The sequence below is a fragment of the Drosophila willistoni genome (genome assembly GCF_018902025.1).
Source record: "Drosophila willistoni isolate 14030-0811.24 chromosome 2R unlocalized genomic scaffold, UCI_dwil_1.1 Seg167, whole genome shotgun sequence".
NCBI classification, from domain to species: domain Eukaryota; kingdom Metazoa; phylum Arthropoda; class Insecta; order Diptera; family Drosophilidae; genus Drosophila; species Drosophila willistoni.
The window spans coordinates 20412664-20429964 of record NW_025814050.1 but is presented as its reverse complement, the minus strand read 5'-3'; the positions used below and the strand labels follow the sequence as shown (position 1 = coordinate 20429964).

The following is a 17301-nucleotide window of genomic DNA, read 5'->3' as shown; positions in this document are numbered from 1 at the left end:
TAGGCGAAAGACAAGAAAAATAACAAACTTTTGAATGAAGTTTGATTCTTTAAAAATTTTTATAAGTACAAAATTCTTGTTGTGTTTATGTACTGAGATCCTTGTTTTAAAAATCTTTTCAAACCAAATTTTTTTTTTGTTTGTGCACGAAAGCGATTATTTCAAATGGATTTGTATTTGTATTTGTTTTCGAAAGGTTTTTTAAAATTAATCAATGCCTGTATTTTTTATTTATTTACTTACCTATATTACAATTTTGACTTCTTTAAATTATCCTTGAAAATAAATACACTCAACTTAAGTTTCTAAAGATTTTTTCCCCCCAAATACATTTCTATTTAAAAGATTTTTATTTATTGTATATATTTAAGTTATTTATTGTTTGAAAATATGAAAACCATTTTAGTTATGGACTTTTGCCTTTTATCAATTACCAGTACTTACAAGTACATGAACGATTACAAGTACAATTACATTTTCGATACTCACTAAAAAGCTTCGTTTCTTTCATTTATGATTAGAATTTTAATTGTATTCACTAAACTTAATATTTTATTTTTAATTTATAGATTTCGCTTTTGTTTATGTTTCTTTTTTAATGTTCTTCCATGTGCAAAAATTAAGTACACTTTAAATTAATTATATTTACCTCTTTTTAGTTTTTTTTGTTTAAATTTAAATAGTTTACAACTATATAGAGATGACTATATGATAATTAGAGGGTTAAGTTATATTGAAATAAACAATGGTGCATTTAATTTAAGAAAATTAATTAAATATTTCTAGTTTTCAACCCTCCGATTGAATAGATCCAATAAATTTGACTTTGATATAAGTTTTTAGTTATCGTTATCGATTTTACTATCGTTGTTTTTAAATCAAATAGTTTTTTCATAAAGCTTTCAAGGATCAACGGAGGATTCAGTTGATTAACAATGACTTAATGCAATTTCTTTATGTTTAGGTTTTGTTGTTTTTCTTGTGAAGTTTCGAATGTTGTGAACTACTACAAATTTCTTTTACTATTATTTATAAAAAATTAACAATTTTTTTTTTTTTTTTATTGCAAAACATTTGTCACTGCTTTTACTTTTACTTTTTTGCTTAACTATTTGGCTTTGAAAAATACTTTGGCGCCGCCAACAAAAAGCAGCTTTAGATTTGTGGGGTTTTTTTTTTTTTTGGGGGGTTTTTGTTAAATTTTTTTTTTGTGTTTTGTTCAGCAAAAACGATTAACAACAACATTTCACTTCTGCTTCCATCTTTGGTTTGAATTGTTGGATTGGTTTTTGTGGGATTTTCTTTATTTGTGCACTCGAAAATATGTATTATGTAAATGTATTTACTTAATTATTAAATTTGGTCCTTTGGTTTCGACAAAACTTTCCCTAAAAAGGCACAAATATGTATGTATGTATATACCTAATAGCTAAATGTGTATGTGTGTGTGGAGAGAGGTGTGGGGTGAGTGTGTGTGTGTATGTGTTTAGTACGGCTTGGCCGCATCCTTGGAACGTTTCAATTGGACCTTCAAGCGTTTTGTGCCTATTTGAAAACCATGCATCGCCTGAATGGCCGCATTTGCCGAATGTGGATTGTCATAGGAAACGAAACCGAAGCATTTCGATAAATTTGTCTGCTTATCGATAAACACTTTGGCTGACAGCACATTGCCAAAGGGCAAAAATGTCGATGCGAGATCCGTATCAATGAATTCCTGAGGTAGATGATATATGAACAGATTACTGCCATCGGGCCCTGAAATGCAAAATGGAGAATATTTAATGAAAATAATTATAAATTGTGCATCAATTATGGTATTAAAAGCGTTAATTAATGCTTTAAAAGGGCATTTAAATATACCGATACAAAAACTTTTCAAATGCCAAAAAGTAGGCAACAATTTGTGTTTTACTCACCCTCGATCTGTTTGCCCGCCACGCCCGCTGCAGCTGCTTGAAGGGCGCTGGCAGTTAGGGGCTGTGCGGCGGCTCCATAGGCAACGGTTGCTGACCCATTGGTCAATCCACTGAGATGTGTGGGTGCATAAGGTTCGGTGGCTGCTGTCGGCCCTATAACAAATGCAAAACATCAAATTTAGCAAAAAAATTGTTCAACAACAAATACAAAAATTTAATATATGATTTTACTTTCTCAAAATAACAAATTATACTACAAGGACAAAGACATAACACACGCAAACACACACATATAGAGAGTCGCTAACAGATAGAACAGTAAAAATAACCACACACACACGCACGCACACACATACACATATGCACGTACAACCTACAGCTGAGTTAACGCATATGAGAATTTTTCATTCTTTTTCTTTCTGTGGCTCTCTTTGTTTTTTGTTGTCCCTTATATTATTAAATTTCACATCCTTTTGCAAGGAAAAACAAAAAATAAAACCAAGAAATAAATTTGTTGTTAGCCCTTTGTTGTTGGTCTTTATTTTTGTTGTTGTTGTTCTTTTTTTTAATTGAGCCCAGCCTTACAGGCTTTCCTACCGCCCACTGACATTTGCTTTGTGCTTCATGTAAAATATTTTGGATACCCTAACGAAATGGGTGCATTTCAATATAAATTTAACAAAAAAATGGTTCGAAAATTGTTTAATATTTCGAAAAACACTGAAACTTCCTAGTAAAACGAAGCATTTGGCTTTCGAAAGATTATAATAATTATGTTCAATATATTGCTATATATTTGGAATAATAATTTCTTGCAAAAAATTAATTGATTTTTATATGGACTCGAACTATTGACGATTTTGGACAAATTTTCTTTGTAAAAAACAGACATTTTTCAACTGATTTATCTACTTGCAGAAGGGTATTCCTTATGCGTTACTATCAAAATTTTTATAACCGTATTCATTCTATTTTTTGGTTGTTTTTTGTAATCTGCTAAAAATTTATTACATTCTTTGCAGTTGTTCTTTTTTTACATTTCATGCAATTTGATGGTGGCAAAATACACAAAAATCATCAAGGACCTAAATTATAAAGACCAGTTTTTTTTTTTGATGTTGTCAAAACCATTTATGGTTATTCGAGTATTGCGCAATTTTAGATCTCGAATTAATTTTATGATTGCGAAATTTGCCAAAAATTGTTGTTACTAATTAAAAAGAACAAAAAAGGGACAAAAGCCCTTTAAAATTCTATTTTTGTTTTATTTTAGAAATAAGTTATTGTAATATTTATATGTGAGAGACCTTTGGACTGTGAATATTGCTGTAAAATTTTAAAGAATATTTAAGCCTTGACCTATTCAATACAAATTTTCTGTTTTTTTTTTTCAATTGACCGTTTGTAAAATTTCTATTCTGTTTCTGCGATTTTTCTGGCATATGGTTATTATTATTTTCTTAATTTTTTTATTTCACCAAAAGCAATCAACAGGGCATTGTATGAAGGGGATTTTGTTTTTTCCATTTGTGTGTTGGCATTGATTTGAATTTTTGTTAGTTTTCTTTTATTTTTGTATTGTTTGTTTTGATATTGGTGGGCATCCTGTGAAATTGTTAGGTTGTTTTTGTCTTTGTTTAGATATTGTTGGTTTAGCTGTTGCATATATCTAACATTTTTTATTGACAATACACAAAAAAATAGAAACAAACCAGCTATGTACGAATTAGATAGAAAAAGGCATAGGGGACGATGCCAGAGCAACGTTATGAATATATTGAAAAATTTTAATTAACAATAGTGACAAAGTTGGGCATTTGACAGGGACAGGGCCAGGGTTATTGATTTTTGATCGAACTATGTTAAAGATAAACTCTTTGGGAGACAATAGAGACAAAAGGAATAAGTTAGTTTAATTTTAAATGTTTGCATCAGCTATCAATATGGGTGTCGATTAACAATATTTTTCTTTATGAATTTGATAAGTTTTTTTTTCTTTACTTTAAGATTTATATAAGTGCCAATATAATGTTCAGTAGGAGGGTAAATATCTAAAACTATTCCCAGTTGTCAGTATTCTTTGTCAAAGTCAACTTATTTTTTGACTTCCTAAAATTGTTATTCTTTCAATCGAATATATAAATTGTAATACATCTGGTAGGTAATTTTCGGAAAATGTTTTTTTAAACTTACAATATTGTGCTGAAAATGTATGATTTAGATTAGCTTATATATTGAAAACATGATTGAAGTATATTAATTTTTATGATATCCTGTCATTCCAGGATATACATAGACTAAAAGATGGTTCAGTTCGGTTTTGTGTAGTAAAATTATTTTGGTTTGGAATTAAGAGCTTTAGCGCATGCAAGCTGAGCTGGCGGGGCGATCGATTGGGTGCGATAAGTATAAGGAACATTTAATTAGTGCTTATGTATAAATAGAATTTTTGAAAACAACAACAACGAAACACACATACAAAAGTACTGGGGAAGTAGAAGAAGACACAATTAGCACAAACACATATATAGACAGAAGAGTGGGCAGGAGTAGGAGGTAGAGAGGTGGTTGTTTGGGTATTTTGGGGAAAATAGGGTTAAGGTTTAAGAATAACCAAATCGCTCTACTTACAAATGGCACTTAGTGTGGCGGCAGCGGGTCCTGCGCCCATTATTTGTTGTATACTCGAAGGATGTGCATGTCCTTGTGTCAGCGGATGCTGATGTGCGACCAATTGACTAAACGCCAAAGCCTGACGTTGAAGGTTAACAGAAGATGAATTGTTGTTGCTTGTGGTGGTGGTATTGTGGTTGTTGATGCTGCTGCTGCTGCCGTTGTTGTTGTTGCTGTTGGGGGCGGTGAGCTGATGCGTGGGCGTGGCCAATAGAGTTACCAAATTCTGCATAGACATGGATGGACCGGCGAGCAGTCCAGTGCCAGCAACATGCCCGGCGGCAGAGATCCCGCCGCTGGATGGTGTCCCGGCTGTCCCGCCAATTGCTGCTGCGGGGTGTTGGTGGTGAGGGTGGGGGTGTGGGTGGTGAGCTGGTGGTGGTGGTGCTGCTGCTGCAGCGGCGGCGGCTGCGGCAACGTTCCCGACAGCCGATAGAGTGGCGGCGGAAGCGGCTGATGCACCGTGCTGGCTGTGGTGGGCACTGTTATCCGGTGGGTGGAAATTTAATCCTGATTTCATTCCATTTTTTTTTGTTTTTGTATTTTTTGTACAAGATTGTTTTTTTTTTTTGTTTTGGTTTTTGTTTATGGTTTTGGTAAGGTTTTGGTTGAGTTGGTTGATTGATTGTTTGATTGATTGTTTTGTACATGACCACAGAGTCAATCATAGACATACCAAAAAATGTTCAACGAATAGTTTTATATATATAAAAAAACATAGAAGAAAACACACACCCAATTGGATTATTTACATTTACAGGAAATTATAATTAACAAAAAAAAAAAAAAAAAATTGATATGTATTTCACAACAAAATATTAATTTTTGCAGTTTTCGGTTTTAAAATTTTTTTTTTTTTTTTCTGATAATATTCATGTAAATATGTAAAACATAAAAATCATAAACAAGAAATGAAAAATTCAATAAAAAGAATATGATACAAAATGAAGATGAATAAACAAAAATGAAAAATATAAAAATGAAAATAAATAAAAATAAATTGTCTGGTTAAAATGTTATGCAACCTGAATGACTAAAAATTATATCAACAAATAGAAAGCTACTAAAATTCTGTAAGTTTTTTGAAGAAAGTTCTGAAGTTAAGAAAACTAGCCAAAGTTAACATATCCTTCGTGTTTTTATCGTGAGTTTTGAAAGCCATTTATCTGTACTTTAAATTTAAAATGCAAGTTCCAAATTGTCAGAGACTTTTTTCAATCATAATAATTCCTCTAATTCAACAAACTTTCTAAATAAATGATTAAATGATGTGTATGAATGTAATTGATCAGACAAGTAGATCTTTGAATAGATCTTGAGTCGAAATAAATTGGATTAAACTATTTTATCTGGATCCAAAACGGGAAGGCTCACTAATGTCAACTCGTTTAAATATAATTGAATACGCTTGAGAAATTGTTTTGAATTTTATTTCTAAGCTGAGACTTTTTTTTTACTCTGGAACATTATTCGTTTGCAATATTCTTCAATGCTTTAAACTATTTTATGTTAAATGAAAAGTGAATCAAATCAAAATAATAAAAAAATGAAATATGAATAAAAAAATAAGTAAAAAAATAAATATAAATTACATTAAAATGCATAAACATACAACAAAATATACATAAATAAAAGAAAAAAAGATTCGAATTCAGTGTATCAAATGCAGTTAGACATATATGTATATATAAAAAACGAAATGTAAATATATAAATGTAGGTATATAAAAATCAAATCAAATCAAATTTAATTAAATTAAATTGCAATTGCATTAGAAGGCAGCTGATTGAATTTTCACTCTATGGGGTTGGCTCATAAATATTTTCTTTTTTGTATGCAGCACTTACAATTAAATTACCAGAAATGATTTGAATACACAGAGAAAAAGTTTGATAATTATAAACAAAGGATACTTTTTTTGGTCCTTTGTTTATCCTTATTACATAACAATAATGTGAAAATAAATTATATTCAAATGTTTGCGAAAGAATTTACTTGATATAATAATCTATCAGAAATAAACTGTTTATTTTAAATAATTTTTGGGAAGAATTTAAGAAGTTTACTAAACTTTTTCTCTGTGTAATTAAGATTAAAAACTAATTAGTTATCAATTGATTTTCATTTAAGTCTTTTTTGCGTCAAGCGTCTACACAAAACAGAATACCTAAACATGGCTTTTTATTTATTGTACTATGAGTGTGTATTAAGTGTGGATGTGTGTGTATTCAGTGTGTATTCAGTGTGTGTGTGTGTGTTTATGGCATGCTCTACTGTAAACAAAAATACAGACAACACAGACAGGCAAAAGTCATTGTTTTTATAAACATATATATTTTGTGTATCAATTTTGAATGAGCTGCTAGATAGAAAAATAAAACTACATATAATAGTCTTTTCACCTGCCTCTCTTTCTTCTCTTTTCTTCTATATTCTCCCTTTTTTTTTGTTGAATAAAAACTTTAAGTACCTTTTGGCCACCTGGGGGCAAAACACTCTATGTTCATGCCACATTGGCATTGCATCAGCGCGTCCTTTGTGGCACACAAGAAGCCTGCAGCTATTGGGGCAGCTCCACCTTCGCCTCCTACTTCTGCTCTCTGCTGCTTTGTAAGCTATTTGCTTTGAGGCGCAAAATATTTGGCAAAGAAAAGCATTTTCTTTAAGATTTTTTTTCCTGTGATTTTTACCTTTTTCTACGTTAACATTTTTTGTCTCCACTTAACGCGTTTTTATTTAACTCCTAGAAATGTGGCCAAGCCAAATGCAGGCACGTCTCAAACATTTGCTAGCCATCATCATCGTTGCTGTCGCCGTCGCTGGTTGTTGTCCTTTAGTGTCCTGAACATTGCGCCCCTCGTACTTTTGCTGACATTTAAAAATGTCATTTGTTATTCAAGTGGCATACGTTGTGTCGCTTCTAAGTTGCTTCTCTAACTGTTGCCCTCCATTCGTTCACTGTCAACGCTTATGGAACGTTTACTGTAACGGCTTTTAGCCACCCATTTGACTCATCTATGTATCTACCTTCCCATTGCCCACTCTACCAGTTACCTTATTCTGTTATTCCCTTCTGTTGGGGTATATGTCAAAGCAGATATCTTTGGGCTAGTTGGGACAACTTTTGATAAGCTAAACAGTCAATTGCTTGAGCTCATTATCATTGTGATTCTTTCTCTCTTAACTGAGTTCAATTTCATTCAAAAACTATCAATTGACGGCATTCTCATTTTCTTTTATGTAGTCTTAAACCTTTTGATTTGGTAAAGTTTTTTCTGTTACTGTAGAGTATCAAAGCTTTTCCTTTGACAAAACATTTGGCATCTGATTTTTTCCTCTATTTTGGTTATTTTTTTCTACTTTGCTCATGTTCTACGATTACATCACGCGCCGCTTCAACATTTGGTTGTCTGTGATTTCCCTTTTAGCCCCCCTTCTTTTTTTTTTCTTTTGCCTTGCTTGATTTGTTATGCGCAAAATGTCCACATGGTCGAGACTGTCCAGACAGCTGAGTGGTAGGGAGGGAGTGCGGAAGTGCGGGAGATTGTGGGGCGTGGCACGTTGTCGGCCATTCTAATGAAGAGTTGTGTTGCATATGCAACACGTACGAAATCTGTGTGTAAGTCTCTCTCCCATCATCAGCAGCAGCAGCATCAGAATCTACCTTTTAATCCTATTACAATTTTTGTTTTATTCATCAAGCTCTCTCGCAAACTTTCTCTCCGTCTACTACTTCGTCTTCGTCTGCATTTATGTAAATTTTTGTTGCTTAAATTGAAATTAATTATTTGACAGTTGTTGTTCCTAGTAGCAAATGACAGGATATAGTCTACAAGATGGCTGACCCTTAATTTTTTTTTTCCGTCCTTTCCTTTACATCTTTTGCATGTTATAAATGAAGCCATGACAGGGAGCAACAAAATGAAAAAGACAGCAAAGCAGAGACAATGTTGGCTTTTGTTGTAAATGGTTTTTTTACTTTTTCTTCATTTCTTGTACTTTTTTGTTTTGTTTTGTTTTTAATGCTTGTTTAGTTGTTTTTTAAATGGTTCAACAAATGACTGCAATGTTTAACAGCTTTGTCATAGGGTGCATAATTTTCTGTTGCTTTTTTTGAAATGGTCTTTAATTCTCTTTGAGGGGGGGGGAAAACCCAAGCAACTGGGTTAAGATGTAAAGAAAGCACAGAATCAAAAGGGGAAACTATAAGAAGAGTGACCCTCACTTTGGCTGTAGCTTAGAATCCTGGGAACATGATTAGATTTTGTTCACTCGCACTTAATGATTCCTTAAAATATATAGCCTAAAAGTATGCTTTAAAAATGCTATGTATATCTTGAATACTATTCCATTTGCTTGTTATTTCCAGCAGCTCATTCAAATCTTGACTTTCTTGATGATTTTTCTCTCTCTCTTTTGTTCTCATTTAACATAAAGATTTCTATCTAAATCAAAATGTTCAACACGACAAAGAAAAAGGACAAACAGAAAATTTATATAAAGAAAAAAAAAAATTAAATTAAATGAAGATACAAACAGCAAAGTTAAACAACAAACAAGAAAAATGAAACATTTTCTTTTACTCTGTATAAATTTTGTTGGGGTGGCAAGACACGATCAAAAATTGGTGAAGAAAGAAATAGATTGATAGATAGGTAAAAACTAAAGACTGACTCATTTCTCAATTGAAGGGGGGAATTCGGTGGGAGGTGGGAGACTCTCGTAGGTAATATGCTTATCAACTAAAGTAAATGCATTATTCCTATTTCGAAATTCCTACTCACCTTGCAAGTAATGTGCCGGTGAGAGACCATATTGCTGCAATTGCTGAAACAACTGCACATTTGGATCCGATAGATAGGCCGCCGCTGCTGCTGCTGCCGCTGCCCCAGGTGTCTGGTGGTGGGGGTGATGGTGGGGATGATGCGCATGATGATGATTACCAACAGTGGCCAGCAACGAGGCAGGATTCAATGTGGCTGCTTGTGGCACTGGTACCAAAGTGGCAGCTGCATTTTGTGCTGCTGCAGCGGCTACTGCTGCTCCGCCAACTGCTGCGGCTGCTGCTGCCTGCTGAGCAGCTGTGGGAACTGCTGCTGCTAGGGTAGGACGGGCTGCTGCTGCCCCCTGGCCATTGGCTGCCGTGGCTATCAATGCCGTGGCAGCTGGATTCGATGTCACGGGCGCTGTGGCTGCAGCAGCTCCATTGGGTGTCTGGGTTAGGGCATTGATGCCGCATATTGCATGAAATTGTTGCATTTTCTTTTGATCCTTTTCTTTTTGGGTATCAGCGAACTTAACAACAAGGGGAGCAGAGCATCCCTCCATGGTTTGACTTTGGTGAAGGGCCTGAAAAATAAATGGATTTTAAAAATTTCTTAATACAATGACTTGATCGGGCGAAGGAAGAAGCTATTCCACAGGAATAGTCCTTAAATCTCACTTTACTATTAAATGACTCGACTCGCTTAGGCACAGATATAGCCCAATACTTAAGCACTCAAATTAATGTAATGTTCTGAATAACTTCGGTGGGAGCTTCTGTTACAAAAAATGAATAGAATATTAAAGGAGATTTAAAAAGTTTGCAAAATTTTTGAGTGATGAAGTCTGCCACCCTCTACGCTCACAATTCATATTTTACTCCCTTATGCCGTGTCTCTATTTGTCTCTCCATTATCATTAAATCTCACCACAAGCACTCTGAAAACAATTCGCTCTTCTCGTCAATCCACTGGCTGTCGCTATCGTCCTTCCAACAGGAAGTAATGCTGTTGCAATTGTGGCGAGGCATTACGATGAGCCCCAACTGTTTTTGATAAGTTTTACGGCTTACAACATCAAAATAATGACGCGCACTTAAGCCGACCGCCAGTCGCAGTTGCAGACTCCCACTCAATGTGCCTCTGCCTTCCCCCACTCACACCCTGTTGGAAACCACCCAAACTTTTCCCTTAAGCAACTTAATTTACACCTTTTTCGAGATCTAAGCCCAAACAAAACAAAATTGCCGCCACAAAATAGTTTTACACAGCCGCCCAGAAGTACAACTCACTCTGGCATGAGGTTGAAAGTGCTGGGTCTGGGATGGGTGGCAACTCTTGGCTACTAAAACCAAACATTTAGCCACTTTACTCATTTTCCGGTTTAGGTAGACTGTGTTTTTTGGGAGGGAGCGATACGTACATATATATCATGGGAGAAATTCGCGGTGGCGGCACTTGGACTTGTAGACGGGCTGTTTGTTTTAGCGGCTCGCTTTCAATGTGGCGGTCGTGGCGGTGATGGTGGCAACTCTGGCCAGAGCTTTAATTACATTGACTATAAATTCTTGTGGCTGCGTCGCTATGACTTTTATGGCCCACTGTCGCGGCACATTGTTCTTCTCGTTAAAGGGGATGTTGAAGTAATTAGGCAAATTTCCGTAGGTCGCCAAAGTTAAGAGAAAAACCCGAGATGACTTTGTTTGGAAAGAACAAACGATTATTCTGCATATACGTTGAGAATTTTGGGACAAACTTTTTAAACGAATACACAAATTCTTTGTCTTACTCCTCTCCCTCTTTCTCTCCCTCTCTCTCTATTGTGCCCAGAGCTTGACAAATTAGTGAGAGAACAAGAAAATCTGCATGAAGAGCTGAAAAATTGCCAGCATCATTTTGTCCAATGTTTTTCTACATTTTCGTTTTGTCCTCTTTGGGATGATATAAAAGAACTGGATGAAAAACAAAAAGAATAAATTGCTTTAAATGCATTTCCATAGCATAGAGCATTGCATACTTTCAGGCGTCAATGGAACACTGCACTGCAATGACGTTGCAATCCATCCTCGGGGAACAGAGACTGGATGACGAGGATGCTAAAGCATCCCCAGCTAGTCGCCTTCACCCTCTCTCCCCCCTCCTCTCTGTCTTGAAACCCCTTTTAGCTCCTCAATTTTAGTCAAATCATTTTGTTGGTCGTGGCCAGCTCATTGTTTGGGTGCGTGCTTCGCATCACATTATTTGACTTCAAATGCATTAAAATTTTGCCCACACACACATATGTACACACACATATACACAAATATCCTAGCAACAGTGGAAACTACCCACTAAAGAATAATTTTGGAAGTACAAGTGACTAATGAAGTCTAAACTCAAAAAATAGAAATGGAAAGGGTTTCTTTTGGATGACTCTGATCTATTCGTATGATTTTGCTTTGCATGTGTTTAGTGATTTTTTAGCGTGGGATCGAAATGTTCTTTAAGGATAGAGTTTCTGAAGGATAAAAGAACAGAAGGTCGAAATTAAGACAAACACTTTAGTTACACTTTTTGTGATCTTCAAATCATTTCTTGCCTGTAATCTATTCTTGGGTCCCTCTTTCTTTTAGAGAATCTATCAACTGCAAGTGCATACTGTACTTGTGTGTGCATATACATATATGGCTTTATAATGGCTGCTGCTGTTGCTTTTGTTGTTGCTGCCTGCTGGCTGGATGACTGGCCCCCGCACAATCCGCACAACATTCATCTTGCAAAAGGCGACAAATTATGTGCAATATACACAGAACAGAGACAACATATTTGCCACTGTCCTTGTGCTTATGCTTTCTCTCTTTCTCACTCTCTCACTCTCTCACACACACACACATACCAAGCATGTGTATGTTTGTATTACATGTGTTTGTGTTTGGCCTGTCGGAAGTTTGTAATTTTGCCTGTTTCCGGCGCAAAACTTGCATTAGTATGGTCATGTGTATCTGAATGTGTGTGTGTGTGTGTGTGAGTGTGTGTTTGGAGTTGCAGGAGGAGCGGTAGGAAGTTGACTTCTTCCGCTGCCAGAGGCGGCGTCTTGCTTGCATTTCAGCTTCCTGTTTGCAGCTGCCTGTGGTTTTTGCTCTTGTTTTTGTTGCCTTGCCATGCAGCTTTATACGCGGTCGCGAGAGGGAGAAAGAGCGAGATGGGGCGAGAGTATGAACCGTGTTTTACTATATGCGCGACTCTCGGATGCCACCAGCAACAATTAATCATTGCGACAGTTTAACCACAGCACAAAAAACAAAAACCAAGCATAGACAATGGGAAAGGCTCTTTAAGCTCTAAATGGGGCCTTAATGTAGATACTTTCATGAATCTAACGGCAATTTAAAAGCTCTCTACCATAACGATCATTCAGAAGATTTAAGCTAAGATTAAAGTTCCAAAAAAGGATATTTCACCTTTTAAATAACAGTTGAAACTAGGCGAAAAAAAGCAATTTATAAGATGATCTACTCAAACTTAAAGAAGAATATTAAATACTAATTAAATATGTGCTAATTAAAAGGACTAAAAAGTGTCCCCCCTCCCATTGGGATTAAAGCTTTCAACTTACCTTGATCGCCCCAATGGCATTCTGTTTGGTTGCGAATGTTACAAAAGCACAGCCCTTGCTCTGGCCCACCTGATCCCTCAGCACGGTGCACTCCTCAATGGTTCCATGGCCCGTGAATAGTTGCCTCACATCGGCTTCTGTGTACTTTTTATTCAGCATGCCAACGAAAAGTTTGCGCTCTGTAAGAGAAAAAAAAAAAAAATAGCATTAAATTAAAATTGGAATGTTTAAAAATTGTTTTTGAAAAAGCAAACAAAATAGTTTGTACTTATAAGCTGAAGTACAGAGAAAATTACCAGGTGGAAAAAAAGTAGGAATAATATTTTATATGTATAAATATTGTAACAATTAAGTATCATGGGAGCCCAGGTCAAGAGGTCGAAAACAACATGGCGGCAATGTGCCTTCTCTTCCTCTTCCTCTTATCCATCCTCTCTGGCTTCCTCTGTGTGCGGGATATTTAAAGTTCAACTTAATGAGTTGCCAGTGTAACAAGAAGAACATACAACTATTATTACGGTTTGTGGGTACTTCATGCAAGCTCCCGCAACATGGTTGTAAAAAAAAAAACTGTTGCAAGTTGACTGATTGACTAAGTGAATGACTGACAGACTGACTGACTGATAGAGTCCTTTGTGACTGGAAACGTAACGAGCAACAGTACGAGGACGAGTGAAATTTAACGGCAAATGGTTGTCATAAAAATGACATTAAAACCATAGGTGAATGCGAATGCTGAATTTAAAGCTTCAGCTGCAGCTGTACCGTAAATTTAGCTCTTTTCAAGCCAAACTAAAAAAGCTATTTCAAGAGTAATTATCCAGTTATCCAGTATCCACTTACCTAGATAAAAATATATGTAGATACTTCTAAAAATTGTATTAAAGTAATTCTAGTTAATAAATTTTTATTCAATTCAGCTTCTCCAGATTTAAGAATTTGAAAATTTAAATATATATTATTATAAGAGACTTAAAAACATAAAGCTAAACTTAGTGATTTTTGATAATCATAAGCTTTTTAAGGTTGTGAAAATACATTATTTATTTTCTAAGCGTTTCAAAAACCTTTCTGTAAAGGGGAAACTATTCTCAACCTGGTATGTAGTTAAATTTTAGAAACTGTTGATATAACTTTTTTAAGTTTATGTAGAAGTTTAGCCGTTTTTCGCTGATTTCATGTTCTTGTAAACATTGTCAAAATATTGTTAGTAGATTTTGGTTTATGTGTGTTTGTGCGTGTAAGTACATTTACCCTAGCGGAAAACTCTTAAGGACTTTAATGAGGTTGTGTGAAAATTTTACAACTTGGTTTTTACAACTGCTTGGATGAGCTTAAAGCAAAAATTGTTTAACATGAGCGATGCAGAATTCCTGATTCCGCTTCGTCTCTTTGTTAATTTATTAGTGAAGGACTTGAAATTAATCAAAAAAGAACTTAAAGCTTAAGAACGACAATAAATCCTTAATACTGCTGTTGCACATGTGTTTGAGCGTCTTTCCTGGCGATCTCCCGTAAGAACAATTGTGAGAGCGCGAAGGGGCAAACTTTTCAACTCCCTGACAATTGTATGCTTTATCTTCCAACTTCTTCTTGGATGGTGGTAACCAAAACAAATGCATCTACTTGGCATAGCAAAACTTTTTGGCGCACATGCAAAATACGAAAAAACGCAATCGCAACAAATCGAATCAATGCAACAACAAGAAAATCCAAGGGGAAGATGCAAAATGTGTGCAGAAGAGCTGCATGGGTGGGACAACAAAAGCGCAGGTAAAACTTTTCATTTGGCAACACTTTAGAGACAAAACTCTCTTTCTCTCCCACCAATCGACTAGTTTTGAAAAGTTTTGCATGCACTTGGAAAACTTTACTCTAAAATACTCTAACCAAATGGGTTTCTAAGAAGAAAGTGTCTATGAGAGTATCCACGATTCGTGGTAATGTTCTGTTGGCTTTCTTTGTCGTAAAGTATAAATATATAGAAAATTGTGTCGCTGCAACGGAAGTGATTGGAAATTGTTGCATTCGCCTAAAGGACAGAAACCAGAACGAGTTACGCCCAGAGCACTCAGCTCTGTCTCTCTCCCCCCGTCACCCGCTCTGAAAGGGTCTTAACGTGTTGCAAACTTTTTCAACAACTGGCGATAGTTACCTATCGTCTTTCCTCTCCGACTTCTTCTCTACTGCAGCCAACTGTCCAGCACATGTATGTGGAAAATTTATTTGAGGTTAGTTCAGGTGTGACACAAAAATGTAACATTTTATATATTTATTGTATGGATTTGCCACTTTTAAGTTGCAAAGATAACGGAAAAAAGTAAACCCCCCTGAACTGAACTCGGCAAAACTTATTGGCAAGCACCTGAGTCACCACCACACACACACACACACACACACTTGTGCTTTATCTTTTGGTTCTTCTGTTCCGGACTGAAGAGAAGAGCTTGTTAAGCATCCTCTTTTGTATTTGGCATCGCTGATTGGAAAGTTTTATGCGCACGTGATTTTCCACCGATGATAAACGCGCGACTGAGTGCAAAAGTCCGAGAACTTATAGAGGTGAGTGTTGGTTGGTTGGTTGGTCTTGTTGGTTTTGACATGCTGTAAATTGGGTCCCCACTCTCCCCCTCATCTATTTGGCCATGTATAGAAATATAGTGAAGTAGAACTTGAGTACAAGTTGAGAGCATCAAAAAGAACCATGTGGTCAGCAATGAAAGGTTTTTTTTAGTAAATTACAAGTAATTGAAATTAAGTAATAGAGGAGAATGAGAGAACTTTCCTCGGCTTTCTTCAATTTTTCTCCTATATAGTCTAAGCACATGCTTTCATCCGTTTTCATTTTGAATTAATATTGGTGGTGAATATTTATAACAAAAATTTTAACGTTGGAATAAAAGAGACTCACTTGCCACAAGTCCCTCAACACTTGCCACATTAATTCAGCTCGTGGCGATTTATTATTATCTTCACCTTCCACGGGGAGAAAGTCGACTCAAGTCGAGTCAAGTGAAGTCGGGTCGAGTTGGCTGAGTTGAGCTGAGTCGAGTGCAAACAACTGTCACAATTTTCTTAACTCTCCAGGACCCAGGGAACAAGCTCATTTAACTTTCTCACACTCTTCCACTCCCACTCCCCCACCCACATCAAACTACTTATCTCTCTGTCTCTTTTTCGTTGTGGGCAACTTAAGATGCAGGCCCCATTACAGTTGCAGAAATTGCAATTTCACGACAATTACCACAAATTGGTTTCCTCAACTGGCAGCGAACAGTTTCTCAGCATCTCATTCTGCGTCCTCATCCTGCTCCTTCTGCATCCTCGTGCCTACAATTATGTTGGTAAAATGAAATTCGCATAAAGTTGACTTTTTTGGGCAACTTCCTTTGCATTGTAAGTTCATCCTCAAAATATCTCTCTCTCTCTCTCTCTCTCCCCCCTCTTCCCATGTCGTTAACTGTCTTAAGATTTATATGGACCAAGTCAAAAGCGGAAACTGTACTTATGTGTGCAAGATATTTCACTTCACACTTGAGACATCAAGTTTCTGTGGGTTCTCTCTCTCTCTCTCTCCCCCCCCCCAGCCAAGAAGTTTGTCATGTGCATAATTTTTATTTCACTTCTTTCTGGATCGTATTATGAAAAGTCACCGAAGCATTAGATTGCATTCAATTTGCAGAATTGTGGAAAAAATTTAAATTTCAAATTACGCATTTTAATTGTGACTCCCTCAAGGTTTCTCTCTTCCTCTCAACAGTTTAAAACTGCTTTGTGCAAATATTCGAAACAATATCAAATGCATTTAAGTATGTTACGAGGTTAATGCAAATACACGAGGGTAACTTAAGAAGCATTAAATTGTGAACCCTTTGAATGCCCTTTGAAGTCTAGAAATCATTTAAAATTAAGAAAGAATTTAAAGATCTTTTAATATCTAAAGTTTTTTGGAGGTATCCCTATTTTTCAAAGTTCTTCCCACTTGAAACTTATCATTACTAAATTTTCTAAGTTCATCTTATAATAATACTGACTTCTCATAGTTTATATTCTAATCAAATTTTTGAAAATGTAAAATATAATATCTGGCTCATATGAATGCAAAGTTTTTTGTATTTTGTTACGTTAAAACTTATAACTGAGCTTCAAGACAGATTTCCAGCAATTTCTTGAAAATAAATTTTCTAGATAAACAAAAATATTCATTTTAAAAAACATAAAATATGAGATAAACTCAACGCCTTAAAATATGCAAGCCTTTTGGCAGTTTGAGCCAAAATTGCATATAGAGTATATCAGTTGCATTTATAAGATTTCTACTTATAAGAATAATTTACAGCAAGGAACTTTT

The 17301-nt window shown here is 35.5% G+C and overlaps 1 protein-coding gene across 5 annotated transcripts in view; it reads right to left on the bottom strand.

Moving 5' to 3' along the window:
- Positions 1-352: 352 nt before the first annotated feature.
- The window catches only part of LOC6642197 (CUGBP Elav-like family member 2), a 59320-nt gene continuing 42371 nt past the window's right edge, over positions 353-17301 (bottom strand). For 3 of the 5 annotated variants that reach the window (XM_023175606.2, XM_023175604.2, XM_047010446.1), the window contains 5 exons: positions 12951-13129; positions 9377-9941; positions 4551-5102; positions 1920-2072; positions 353-1758 (listed from right to left, as the gene is read on the bottom strand). In XM_023175606.2, the coding sequence (XP_023031374.2) occupies positions 1487-1758; positions 1920-2072; positions 4551-5102; positions 9377-9941; positions 12951-13129 (1721 nt within the window). In that variant the 3' untranslated portion in view covers positions 353-1486. Of the gene's footprint in view, positions 1759-1919; positions 2073-4550; positions 5103-9376; positions 9942-12950; positions 13130-17301 lie in introns of those variants that run through there. The other 2 variants (XM_023175605.2, XM_023175608.2) reach the window with 2 other exon arrangements.